Genomic DNA, 13,599 nt, shown 5'->3' with positions numbered 1-13,599 from the left:
CGTTTAAATTTGTCTATATATAACGACATGCAACTTCAAAACGATAATTTAATTGTACTAATGACCACTATTTTTAATTAAAGCTTGAAAAGACCAATAAAACAAATTTTAAATTCCTAACTTTACCTCGCGGTAAAATATACGGGGAATTCCCAGTATAGACCGAGTTCTCGTGTTGCGAATTACATTCTGATAAAATTTTGTTTAAAGTTGACATAACTGGTTCACTGATTGCTACAGCATAATCTAGACCTATATCTACGACCCGTTTGAAGCCTACACTGGTTAAATGGGAGTACCAGCATTTTTTCGATGGCTGAGTAGAAAATATTCTTCTATAGTCATCCACTGCAACGAGGAAAAGGTAAATAAATTAGAAATGTATTTTCGTATCTATACAACGTAACCTACTTGTGCTTATTTAACCAATTTCTATAAATGCTATTTTTTATATATTAAAACAGGCCACTGAACCTAAAAAACGCATGTTTTATTGGTATTTTTTAAATATGTAGAGTTATAAATGGTTAACTTCAAACAAACGAACTCTTGTGACCCTTATGTAAATTTAAACCAATAATCATACGTGCAGGCCAAGGAAATAGATGGAGTCACAATCCCAGTGGACACAAGTCTACCAAATCCAAATGATATCGAGTTTGATAATCTTTACTTGGACATGAATGGGATTATTCACCCTTGTAGTCACCCAGAGGACAGGTAGTTTTTGATAAGCGGAAATTTTGACTTTTTTCTTGTTATCTTGTGGGAAAAATAATGTTGTGAAAAACTTTGTATTATTTTTAAGTTTTATTTATTAGACCTGCACCAAAGAATGAACAAGAAATCATGATTGCTATCTTCGATTCAATTGATCGGCTCTTTAGCATTGTTCGTCCACGAAGGGTGCTATACATGGCGATTGATGGAGTGGTAAATAGTTAATACACCAGTGATCTAAATAATTTCTTTTTAAAACAGTCAACACAAAAGTGCCAAGCCACTGCCAATATATACAGACTTGTTACTTCTGTATTCTTGTGCTATTGTCCAACATATTTTTTTGTAAATATTTGGTGCGTAGGTTGTGAATTTTTTTCATTAAGTAATATTTGGTTTTGACGCAAGTTACGAACACAGGCCCCTCGTGCGAAGATGAATCAACAACGTTCCAGAAGATTCCGTGCTTCAAAGGAAGGAGTGTAAGTTAAACTAATGCACAATTAGAACTTGTACATTCTTCCCTAAGTTTCTAATAATAGAACTTGTGCGTTAAAATTGGGGCGAAAAACGAAATAAATTTATAACTTTTTTATCTCCCAGAGAACAAACTGAACTGAAGGCTTCAATCCGAGCAGAGTTGTTGAGAAATGGAATGAGATTGCCGGAGGTCGATCCAAAAGCTGAAAGATTTGACAGCAACTGTATCACACCAGTAAGTAATAAATGTTGTACAATCATTGTATAATACTGCTTATTTACAGGATAATATACAGTGAAACGTATGTGAATTTTTTTTTGTGTTAAAAATTGACAAGGAATCATTTTATAATTTTATAACTATCCTAATATTGTTTAATATTTGACTAGGGAACCGAGTTCATGTTTCGGTTGGCTGCTTGCCTTCGGTTTTACATCATTGATCGATTAAATAATGATCCGGGCTGGAGAAACATTGAGGTAAGATTATATTTTATTTCTATGTTGAAAACTCTTTCAGTTGCCAATTACCCACTGACAATTTAAGCATTGAAAATGAAATTCTGTTTTACAAATGCATTTTAGTTACAGTTCTAGACAGTTACAGTTGTCAAAGGCTTAAAAATATCAGTCACCATTATCAGCAACTAATCCATTTTCGTTATACAATGTTGGTTTTATAAAATACACAGGTGATTTTATCTGATGCCAATGTACCTGGAGAGGGAGAACACAAGATCATGGATTTCATACGAAAACAAAGAGGACAACCTGACCATGACCCCAATACTCATCACTGTATATGTGGAGCAGATGCTGACTTGATCATGCTAGGTAACTCACGTGTAGTTTGGGTAACGGGGCAGTTATGGCCTAAAACCCAGGTCCTCAACAAGGACCTCACCCACGTTTGTAGCATGGCATTTGATAACCTTACTTAAGTATACCTCATAACCATTTAGAATGATTAAAAAAAAAACCTGGACCATGAAGTTCTTTACTTTACAGAATACTAAATACCTTAAATTTAATAGTCGGAGCTAATTTTCCTGCCAAGTCATGTCCATACACTTACTCACATTACTGGCTAACGGCTTTAATAATACAAACTCCTAACCCTCTTCTTTTTACAGGTCTTGCTACTCATGAACCAAACTTTACAATTATCCGTGAAGAGTTTAAACCCAACCAGCCCAGACCTTGTGGAATATGTGCGCAGTACGGACACGAGATGGCTGACTGCTGTGGCCTCCCTAGGGATCAAAGTGACGAACTAAACGTAGTGCAATCTCAACCACACGCAGGGACAAACTATATTTTCATAAGGATATGTGTAATTAGAGAGGTGGAACATTTTTTGTATTATTCACTAAACATAATACTGGTAAAATGTCTCTTATCGTTTTCCAGGACTTGAATTGTTTAGCTTTATTAACTTAGTTTTTTATGACATATCTGAAATTAGTCAAAAATACCACAGTAAAATTGACATTGCGTAAACTAAACCCCCCAATAGCACTTAACTTATTATTATTACCATAGATGTTAAGTTTTGATAATCCAGAATAGGCAAACTCATAGTTACAAATATCAACCACTTATTATTCTTACAGTACATCAAACTTGAAATGGAGATGCCGGGTCTTCCGTTCAAATACGACTTTGAAAACATCATTGATGATTGGGTGATGATGTGTTTCTTCGTCGGGAATGACTTCCTTCCTCATCTCCCATCCCTGGAGATCAGGGAGGGAGCGATTGATAAACTTGTGCGACTTTATAAAGATATTGTTCACCAAACTGGGGTAAGTGGTGTTCAGTGTTTGTTTTGGTAGCAATCTGTGTGAGTAAAATTCTGTGAAAAATAGACTGATTTTGGTAAAACAGAACCAAGTGGTTTTGATGCTCGATGTTCAATAGCTGAATGTGACCCTGGGCAAGACACTTAGCTGACATTACGGCAATCTAGTGTTCACTATGGTTTGCAGCACCCTTGGTGTTTGGGTAAACTTTATTAAATCTCAGGTTGCATGGCGTGGGACCTTTTCCACATGGAATGGTGTTTAGAGTGATAAGGGGGCAGGAAACATTTTATTTCTTGATGCAAACATTTCCATTTAAAAAGTTTGGAAACACTGCCCTTTCTGAGGCAGGCATCACTTTTTATTTTTGCACACCAGGGCTACCTGACTTGCAACGGGAAAGTTAATTTATCTCGAGTTGAGAAGATAATGATGGGAATCGGGAAGTTGGAGGATGAGATCTTCAGGAAGAGAAGAGAGAGTGATGTCAACTACAGAGCAAGAGAGGTTCAATTTTTTGTTAATTAGTTAAAAAAAATGGTCATAAAATGGTCATGGTTACCTGAAGTGTTTTTTATTAATTTTTATGAAAATTTTCAGAAAGCAAAGCGACAAAGGACTAAACGAGATCAAGGTCCTTCCTACATCCCAGGATCACAGTTTGCTCCAACTCCACTTGGTTCAGGGTTTGAATCCCCCAACCCACTAACTAATGTAAAGCAATCCATTCTTGAAATGAGGTCTAAAGATTTAAAAAACTTGGTCAGTATATTATATTTCTACTACTACAGTGAAGTGGATAAATACAACAGTGCTCTTTATATCCTTTATGGTTATAGGGCCTATAAGATCTGGTAGATATAATGCTGTTTACTTAGATGATAAGGTTTTATTACATGGTTTTGGTGTTAGTAAAGGCAAAGCAGCCAAAAAATATTTAGGAGGCTGTATTTAGTTTTGACTAACCTTTCGGTGAAAAACTAACATTAGTTTTAAAAACTTTACCAGTTAGATATAAAATTCTTTTACATTTTTAATCTAAAAGTTGCCTTACTTTTTACAGGATGCTGCTGCTTCACTGAGAGCCATGTTGTCAAAATCTTCAACTTCAACTCAAGCTGAGTCTTCTGCAGCAAAAAGAAAAAAGGTAAAAATTTATAGATTAATTTAAAATGTTAATTAAAAATTAGTTTCATTTTGTTTAAAAATATGTCAAATAAAAAGAGCAATAGCAAAAAAAAAGTAATGAACTATACTGTGATAAAATAAAGATGATCTTTCCTCCTCCCAGGAGGACAATGATGATGATGATGAACCAGATGATGACGTGAGGTTATGGGAGGATGGGTGGAAGGAAAGATACTTCAGAGCAAAGTTTAATGTTTCAATGAAGGTGAAGCTGTGTTTGCCAAGTCTTGTTTGTAATGTATATGGCATGACCAGTGTTTTTTAACTTTTGGTAATGAATCAACTTATTACAATGTAACTGTTTGACCTTGAAAATCATGGCTACACCTCATCTAATACTGCTCATTCAATATATTTATATCAAAACTTGTCATTTTATATCGTATATGGGTGAGGGCCTATAACAAGAAACACCTGGGACCATGAGATTTAGCCCAAAGTTGTCCCATTACCGCAACACCCAGAATTTAATGATTATTTATTATTCTAGGATTTTGAATTCCGTCGAACTCTAGTTCGTTGTTATGTGGAAGGTTTATGTTGGGTGTTGCTGTATTATTATCAAGGTAACTTATTTATTTTGTTGGTTTAACATTTGTCATTCTTTTTCTGTAAAACTTAAACTAAAAGCAAGGTATATATAGTACTGTAGAATTAAAGCTAGTTTTGTAAAAAGATTCCTGTATTAACACAAATCAATGTGAATTTAATTAAAGTGTTTTGTTATAAAATTGACATGTAATAGAAGTTGTAACATTACCAACTCACTGTCAACCAGGTTGCGCCTCATGGAAATGGTTCTTCCCTTTCCATTACGCTCCATTCGCTTCCGATTTCTTTGATATTTCCGACCTTCCTAATGAGTTTCCCACAAACACCCAACCCAAGAGGCCACTGGAGCAGCTTATGTGCGTCTTCCCGGAGGCCAGTGGTCAGTTCCTACCAACCACCTGGAGAAAACTAATGGGGGATCCTGTAAGTATAAAGGTTGGGTTTTATTTAAAATTATTGATAAAAATGACAAATTAAAATTTGCATAACTTGCAAATGAAGTAAAATTTAAATAAAAAAGAGTACACATTCTGTTAATCTTGTGTTTATTAATTTATTTTGGGAACCTAGGATGTATGGCACGCCCATTTCTCTAAACACATAAATAAAATTGTCTTTTTCTCTTTAAGGAATCTCCAATTATTGATTTTTATCCGGAAGATTTTAAGATTGATTTGAACGGGAAGAAATATGCATGGCAGGGGGTTGCCCTGCTTCCGTTTGTTGACGAGGATCGGATGATGAGCTCGCTAACGAGAGTTTATGATGATCTTACCCCACAGGAAGGTTAGAATAATAGAAACATTATAAAGCGTAATGTGGAAGAAGTGTAATAGAACAATTCTGACGTAAATTTATGTCCCTGTTGTGCCTTGCCAGAAGACCTCAACCTTATAGAATAAAATATTGTGATAAATTTGGTTGTTGGTTAAACAATTACTAAAGTTGGAGAAAGCATTAGTGATTTTCCAGTTTTGTGTGATCTCATCTTTAAGGTAAGTTTACAAAACTTCTGGGCATTTTGTGTCAATGAAAACCATATAGGTTAACAGGAATTAGGGCATTTATCCAATTTGGTGTCTAGATACTGCTTGTACACATGTATGGCCTATTTTTTTTATAAAAGGCCCAAAACATTTGTTCAAAAGGTATTTAACTCAAAACTTCACTTTTCAGAGAAAAGAAACAGTCGCGGCAATGATTATCTTTTCGTTGGTGTCCATCATCCTTTACATGCTTTGTTGAAAGGTCTATATGAAGGAGGAACACCCCCAATGTCATACGATGAAGCAGCAGATATAGATCCTGGGTTGGCTCATGGTATGGCTGGAAAGGTGTGGAATGACGAACACTGTAAAGTGGGACAAACGTAAGAGGGCTATAGTGGGTTTAAATTAAGCAATAAAAGAGCATTCCTGTTGAGATAGCTTGTAAACTCTTTGTTTAGTTTAAAGTTAAAAAAACTCCTGGTTAATTTTAAATTTGATTTTTAAATTAAGGACATAAAGAAGAAAAGGTCTGATGTTTAATTTAGAATTCTAATTTTTGATAGGAGCTTTAAAAACATTGTTATGTTTAACTTTATTGATATTTACGTTTAAACAGAGTGGTCCATGCACCAGTGCCCATCCACAACTGTTTGGATAGCGTTATGAACAACCAAGTACTCAGCATGGCATTCAAGGACCCTGCATATCCTGAAGGCCACATATTTGAAGCCAAGTTACTTCCAGGAGCCAAGTGAGTGGACGGTTGTTAGTTGTGAATGCATGAGCTGTAAAATAACTACAAAATTATTGAATAAGAAAAAGCTCATACACCTCATCCTCATGCTCACCGTCGCTTTATAACACTGATGTCTTTTTATACATCAGACACACATGATATATTCGTACACCTCATGTTTACTGCCACACACAACAACATTATTGAATCTTCCACTTTCAGGTTTCCACCTCCCTCAGTGAAACCTCAGGATCTCCGTAGCAACGATCGTGGCGGAGGTTACCGTGGCAACAGGGGTGGTAACCATTGGCAACCAGTGATCGGGTTCAACCACCATCGATCGAGGAGCGCACTCGACCCAAGCTCTCACAGGTGAGATAATGGCTTGCAGGGTTGGTGATATAGCACGGAAAACCACAGATATCAATGTGTGAATGTAACAACTTCTGCTCATTTAATTATGGCCACCTAATATCAGGGTATTTTCTTTGCAAACTGGTATGCTCAAATATTATATATGATGTTACTCTTAATTAAAAGACATGTCATCCAAGGCATTGCTAACATCATTTATGTCTATACATGATGCTTATATAACTAATATATATTCTAACTAACTTTCTCACCAGACACATTCGACACAACATGCCATACCGTGGTTCCTCTTCATATAACAACCAAGGTATGTGGAAGTTAAATTTAAATTTTACTACAACGTGTATGTATACGCCATGTTATGTCAATTTTATGACATTAAATTTTATGCTGTAAATACTCTGTGGTGTCGATTTTTATAATTTTTAAGGGTTGCAACTAGGGATGTGCCGAGCCGAGCCCGAACTCAAAAGCTCGTGCCCGAGCGTCTCCTTTTTTGACGCTCGGCGCTCGGCTGAAAACTCGAGCCTTATGCTATAATGTTGCACGCGAGAGCGAAAAATATTAAAAATGAAAAAAAAGTGAAGCTACTAAGAGGAGATAACGAGACTAGTCAGCGTAGCTTTCTCTTTAATTATTTTTCGTTCGTTGTGAATTTGCTCTCTCGCAAGTAACGAATCGCAACGTCAGCGAATTTGCCCGTATCGAATTACAGCCGTTGTCGAATTACACGAGCGCCCAATGTTTTCGTATCAGATTTTAAATAAAAAGCCAAAAACTCTTAAACTTTTTTATAATGAAATAATATAAATTGCTGCAACCACGGTTTTGCAACCACAGAGTTTTCCAACCTCTAAGCCACCTTTACCGCAGACACTGTACGCAGCCAGAAAGTGCTAAGACGCACACACACGCGTTGCATTCAATATAACATTCCTTCGCTTGGAATTAGAACAATTTTTTATTCAATTGTTACGTCACGTGTCCTATCGCAACGTAACTATTAATTATGACGTTTTATAATATAACAATCGGGAGGAATGTGCCCACTGCCCAAGTTGGGCAGCCCAACCAACCACGAGATCAAAACATCGTGTATCAGCGTCACATTTTTAAACTCTGCGCCGGCGTATGAAATAAAGGAAGACGCATGCGGTAGCATACATTCCACACGTAACAAACGAAGCAATCGTTGTGAATTTATTCTTTTGAAAAATGACGTAATGAAACTCTGGTTCTCGTGCGGCGGCATCAAACGATGTTTTTTGGCTTCTGTCCAAGCTCGACCGGGACGATACTTTGTAATATCATATTACAATTTATGTTGGTTCCAATTTACTGATAGCGTCGCTCCTCGCTCTTATATTTGCACCAATTAAAATTCACAAAATCGCGATTTACCTGCATTAAACTAATCATCAGAAACAAAAATTATACACAAACTACAGATCGTATGGAAGCGAATAAAACACGATTGTTTTCCAACAATCTCGTTTGTGATGTAACGATCGTAAAGGTTTATTCTGACGTAAATAATCGTTACATTATCCAAGATGAACATGCGTAGAAACTTGCTAGTTGTGCCACTGGCTGTAACAGTTATAAATAATTGTTTAATTAAATATTATTTGTATGAATTTTACATTTTGCAACAGTAGGAATTATGAAAAGCGAGACGTCTCTATAACCGCAAACCACGTGTTCTGTATTATTTTGATTAGCGGCGCTTTTCGGCTGAATAGGAACGCATTCTCGTACGCCTTTCTCCTTGATGACGTCATAGGTGCTCGGGCTCGGGCTCGTGCCGAGCTTTTCGTTGAAGCTCGGCGCTCGGCGAACCCGAGCTTTTTCAACTTCAGCACATCCCTAGTTGCAACAATAAAACGTGTAAGTCTGTAATATTGTGGACAGTTTAATATTTGCTTTTTTCAATTTGCAAATCCAGAGATTGGTGAAACCCTTGAAAGATTATCATGATATGCACATCTCACAAATAAATTAATATACTAGTCTACCACTTTCCATAGGACATAAATCCAAGCCACTGCGTATACTAGTCTACCATTAAGTTTAACAACTGTAATATCTTGGTCGCGATATTTACAGGCTACAATCCAAGGCACAGACATGAAGGCCCAGGAGGCTACAGACAAAACCAGAACTACCAACAGAACAGATCAAATGATTACAATAGGGGACCAAGGGGACCTAGGGTGAGCCTTTATAGTTACTTTGGTAGACTGTTGAATTTATATTTTGCTGAATTATTGGCTGTAATGGTCGGAGTGGTTTTCGACCAATTTAATTTAGATAGACTTTAAAAACAAGTTGTACTCTGAGAGCTTAAGTATATTAGAATACCATAGGAAATCGCAACCTAACTTAATTGTCATAAAAATGCTGTATTCTATTTTACGAACTATACTTTCAGGGTCCTAACCGTGGTAGCCCAAGATACCAAAACTACAACCAACGAGGTGGACACGGACAATACCCACGTGGTTATGGGGGTTACTCTAGACATGGTTCATATTAACATTAGTGCAATGAGTTATGATATCAATTGCACACTTTGTGTATGGATTGTTGCTCCTAAGTCAGAGTGAATACCAATTTTTAAAACCGATTTTACTCACTTGCTTTATTTTAAGTTATAGAACCACATAAGAACTGGAATGAATAAATAAAACAATACAAATTGCTAATGGTTATTACATATTACATTAGGGCTGTTTCTAATTGGTATAATAACTTTTCTAAGTATATGAAAAAAAACTCGAGACAAAAAACGTTTTTTGGGGTTGCCTATTTACCGAAAGCAGAACTAGAATAAAACGCAAACAAAGCAGAAAAAAAGTAAAAATTCAACATTGGCAGTCTAAATCTTTTTTCACTGATCAAAACCAAGCTGAATTTTAAATTAAACAATTATAACTCCTTATAAAACTATAAAACTTGTTTAAACTCTTATCTGCATCCCGGTTTTAAATAATCCATGTTTTGTTTGTCAATCATCTTTTTCTCCTTTTCCTCCCACTTTCTCACTCTCCTTTTTATCCTCCTCCTTTAATTGAGAAGCTGCTATCTTCCTCTGCCGAGGTTGAGATCCCTGACTTCCAGGATCAATTTCCGCCTCATTTATCGTCTCCCAGTCAGAAGCTTGCGAATCCTCAAAAAGCATAAAAAATTCTTAAAATTGAAAATTGATTTATATTTACTAATGTAGGTATACACAAGAAATAAAAAATATGTTAAATACTGTATACTCTTGATAAATGTGTTGAATAGTGTATACTTTGGCTCTGCTTATAGGTATGAACACCTAACAGTATGTTAAAGGCTGTCTAAAGTGTAAAACTGGAGTGCTAAAACACATGATGTCATCCCGGTTTCAAACTTTGCAGTGATGTAGCCTCCATAACACTACACCTGTAAAAGTATGAACGTAAACCAACCTTTTCTGAATCTTCTTCCAGTAAAGCTTTGTTTTCCCCCTCACCACCTTTATCATTCTTATCATCAACAGGTGGTTCAGCTGTGGAAATATATTTCATATAAACAAGAAGCAACCAGAAAATTGGAATATGCGTTTAATTCTATCTTTAAACATTACTAAAAACCAGATATGCAGTGCAATAAAGCATGGTTATTTTATGCCTTATTTTTACAAAATAAAGGGAACTATTGGAGCCCAGGTGTGTGTGTTTTTGTACAAGACTGGTGCTGTGACACAGTGGATAAGGGCACGCATTAAAACTGAAGGATACAAACAGATATAGTGGGGTGGAGAAAGATCACGATTAGGATATTTGGATATTATGTGTTAAAGTGTCACATCTTTCCCCACACTACTGTATAGGTGTGTAAGTGTGTCTGTCTTTTTACTGAAACTGCTTAGTGCTTACTAGTTACAATTTAGTGGTCATTACGTCATTCTCCATATATTTAATCATATAAAATCAATTACCGATTCTAAAGTTACATGCATAGTAACTTGTTAGCAGAAGAAAAAAATTAAGGAGATGAATAAATAAATGCTATTTATTTAAAATTTATTACTAAAACTATACTGTGGGTAAAGGAACTAAATTGGAAATCTTGTTTATAAATCCACCTGTTTTTTGTTGTGTGACAGTGGTTGATTTCTTCGGTGGTGGTGGTGGTGGAGATACAAAGTCAACTATACAAACTAATATCTGGGAAGTAATCACAAACATTAAAGTTGATACATTAGACAAACCAGACTACGCAAGTATTGTTACACTGCTAGACAGGGAGCATAATGCTATTGATTCTTTGTGAAGGCCTATCAGTTAGTTATATTACCAAACATATACTGTGTGTAAGGCTGTACTGCAAATCCAATATATGTGTTTTATAAGAATGGATTTGGTTATTATGAGCACTAGGGTAGTTTAATTATTAATTACAATCAAACTTTCAGCTTGACAGTGGACATGAGTGTATATTTCTAGGCAAAGCAGACACTAAATTAGAGATTTGTGCAGGAAACATACAACACCCAAACACAAATCAAGGAAAGTGATGGAAACTTACAAATCCAAGGAACAGACCAGTAATGATAGTTCCCACACCAAACACAGCATACGACATCCACAGTGATAATCCATAATCTTCGGTAAGAGATTCATGAATGTTCTGTGGATTTAAATTAAGGTTTATGACCATGAACTTTTCAGTTGTTTACACTCAAAGCTATAAACAGACAAATCAACTTGAAACATAAAGTAATGTGGTCATCAAATAAAAGTAAATGTTTTTCGCGGCTCATCTCGTACAAAACGTAGTGCATTTCTGACATTTTCTCTGCCATGCGGCAGAACTTTATCACGAAATGTAACGCAACTAAACAACGTTAAAAATACAAGTTTTTACACCAAATTAACAATTATTTTCAATATGCCTATGAGCACAGCTAAAGCTAACAAATAAAAGTAGCGTGGCCATACTGATACACAGGTTGTTACAGCTTGTTATGGTACCATGCTTATACATACACCATTACTATTGTAATCTCCTATTGCTTAATACTTTTACCTTCATGATAACTGAAGTCTTAAACAGCCACGACATAAGAGTCATTCTGCATGTAAAAAGTTGGTGTTAGAATAAATAAAATAATAACTTTGTACCCTATGTACTTAAACATTTATATAACAACTGTAAATGCTCTAATAAATAGGTGCAGAAGCATGAAATTTTATAAAAATAAACTACAATATAATTTTATTTATGCAACAAATATTCGTCACAATTTTACCAAAGTTTAGAAACAGAAAATATGAGAAAAATTGCAACAAACCCAAAACTATTTGGATGTCTCAACCAATACACTGTTTCATGATCCTTCCATAGTTTTCCCTCAATAAACTCGTGCATGGTGTCTGCTGATCTCTCCCCGTTGTAACGACGGAACTCACCATCAATGGCACTGCGTGTGGTAAAAAAATATTATTTCTATGACATGGGCGATGGCTGTGGGTGTAAATATGAATTTAACAGATATGTAAGCAGGAGCTTACTGTCAACATTACTTAAAGTGCAAAGATGCTTGCCTTTACTACTACAACATTATCACATTTATCTATCTTTAACAGACATGTAAAAATATGGAATTAACAGTCATGGGACTTATTCACACATAGGACTTATTACATTAAATGAAGAAAAAACTTACTGATAGAAAGAAGGCAATGCTGTTACCATAAATCTTCCACTAAGACCTAAAACAAAAAACATTTTACGTGAATAATTACGTGAAATACATATTATTATTATATATATATAATTTTTTTTAATAAACACGATAGTGGACTATGGCTTTGGAGCGAAAGGGGTAATGGGACAAATCTGGCCTAAAACCTATGTTCTCAAGGAACTCTTCCATATAGAATAGATTGGTCTAAAATGCCATAATCTTGTAGTTTGTTTAAGGATCAATATTATAGATATTTGATATGGTTAATAGCAAAGAAAAAATTTCCAAACCTTTGTTACAAAAAATCTAAGCAGATATTTTGAAGGAAAAATATAGTTAGTTCTTACCAAGTTCTTTGGTTATATCAACAGTAGCAACCTTTATTCCTAAGTCATCACTCCATTCAGAAAATTCAGAATATTGAGGTTCATTATCTCTGCATGCTGGACACCACGGCGCATAACTGCAATGTAAAAGTATATGTTGACAAATAGAAGAAATCACTTTTACACGAGGTGTAAAAGAACAGATACGGTTGAGATTTCAAAATACCAGTCCTTGTTCAAGTTTTATGCAAATATGTTTAAACTTTATTAAAGGTGTAAAAATTCCCACTTACAAGTTAAATGTGCAATAAATTTAAGAACCAATTTTTTTCCGGAACCACCTAATTTTAGGTGAAGCCAGGTTGAACTGTTTTATAGCCAACAGTATAATAGGTGATAGTGTAATAAAAGGTTAACTAATGTACGTTGTACGGTTGATAGGCAAACGCGCTGGCCTAAATCCCAGATTCCTTGGTGTGCCTCGTCGTACACCTCACCCATACAGAATTGAATATATATATTGTATCATCTGTTGGTAGAATTGAAGAAACTTACAATTTAATCATCCACTCTCCAGTTAAGCATTCCTTCCAATTACTATCAGTTAATGTGATTAATTGACTTTTCTTTGCATTCAAAGGAAGAGCAAAGGTGATGCAGAGGATAAATGAAACAGATGGAAGTAACAGCATGTCTATCAAACGTTAAATTG

General features: G+C 35.4%; 2 protein-coding genes across 2 annotated transcripts; one reads left to right on the top strand and one right to left on the bottom strand.

The window, feature by feature from the left end:
• Nucleotides 1-148: 148 nt before the first annotated feature.
• On the top strand, nt 149-9,543 carry LOC149728945 (5'-3' exoribonuclease 2-like). The gene is made up of 22 exons (XM_089887763.1): nt 149-364; nt 593-720; nt 822-933; nt 1,141-1,202; nt 1,324-1,435; nt 1,591-1,680; nt 1,893-2,034; nt 2,334-2,545; nt 2,814-3,005; nt 3,381-3,509; nt 3,603-3,764; nt 4,066-4,149; nt 4,294-4,395; nt 4,681-4,756; nt 4,969-5,165; nt 5,372-5,528; nt 5,919-6,111; nt 6,348-6,482; nt 6,690-6,839; nt 7,097-7,149; nt 8,949-9,055; nt 9,274-9,543. The coding sequence occupies exons 1-22, from the start codon at nt 290-292 to the stop codon at nt 9,376-9,378; spliced, it is 2,775 nt and encodes a 924-aa protein (XP_089743889.1). The 5' UTR covers nt 149-289; the 3' UTR covers nt 9,379-9,543.
• LOC149728944 (thioredoxin-related transmembrane protein 1-like) lies at nt 9,456-13,598 on the bottom strand. Its single transcript, XM_089887860.1, has 9 exons — nt 13,443-13,598; nt 12,909-13,024; nt 12,541-12,586; nt 12,166-12,294; nt 11,901-11,946; nt 11,400-11,501; nt 10,957-11,038; nt 10,298-10,377; nt 9,456-10,011 (listed from the first exon to the last, which is right to left on the bottom strand). Exons 1-9 carry the CDS (start codon nt 13,577-13,579, stop codon nt 9,850-9,852), a joined length of 900 nt encoding a protein of 299 aa, XP_089743986.1. The 5' UTR covers nt 13,580-13,598; the 3' UTR covers nt 9,456-9,849.
• Nucleotide 13,599: the final 1 nt, after the last annotated feature.

Source organism: Ciona robusta, chromosome 11, assembly GCF_009617815.1.
Source record: "Ciona robusta chromosome 11, ASM961781v2".
Taxonomy (NCBI): Eukaryota; Metazoa; Chordata; class Ascidiacea; order Phlebobranchia; family Cionidae; genus Ciona; species Ciona robusta.
This window is presented reverse-complemented; position numbering and strand designations above follow the sequence as displayed.

Bases quoted from the DNA above. Each gene is read 5' to 3' on its own strand.
- LOC149728945 (XM_089887763.1), top strand. From the start codon at position 290: ATGGGAGTACCAGCATTTTTTCGATGGCTGAGTAGAAAATATTCTTCT. The intron at 3,510-3,602 runs GTTCAATTTTTT...GAAAATTTTCAG, and splicing joins TCAACTACAGAGCAAGAGAG to AAAGCAAAGCGACAAAGGAC. The intron at 4,150-4,293 runs GTAAAAATTTAT...TCCTCCTCCCAG, and splicing joins CTGCAGCAAAAAGAAAAAAG to GAGGACAATGATGATGATGA.
- LOC149728944 (XM_089887860.1), bottom strand. From the start codon at position 13,579: ATGCTGTTACTTCCATCTGTTTCATTTATCCTCTGCATCACCTTTGCT. The intron at 11,039-11,399 runs GTAAGTTTCCAT...ATTACTTCCCAG, and splicing joins CTGGTCTGTTCCTTGGATTT to ATATTAGTTTGTATAGTTGA. The intron at 10,378-10,956 runs GTGGATTTATAA...ATATTTCCACAG, and splicing joins TGTCACACAACAAAAAACAG to CTGAACCACCTGTTGATGAT.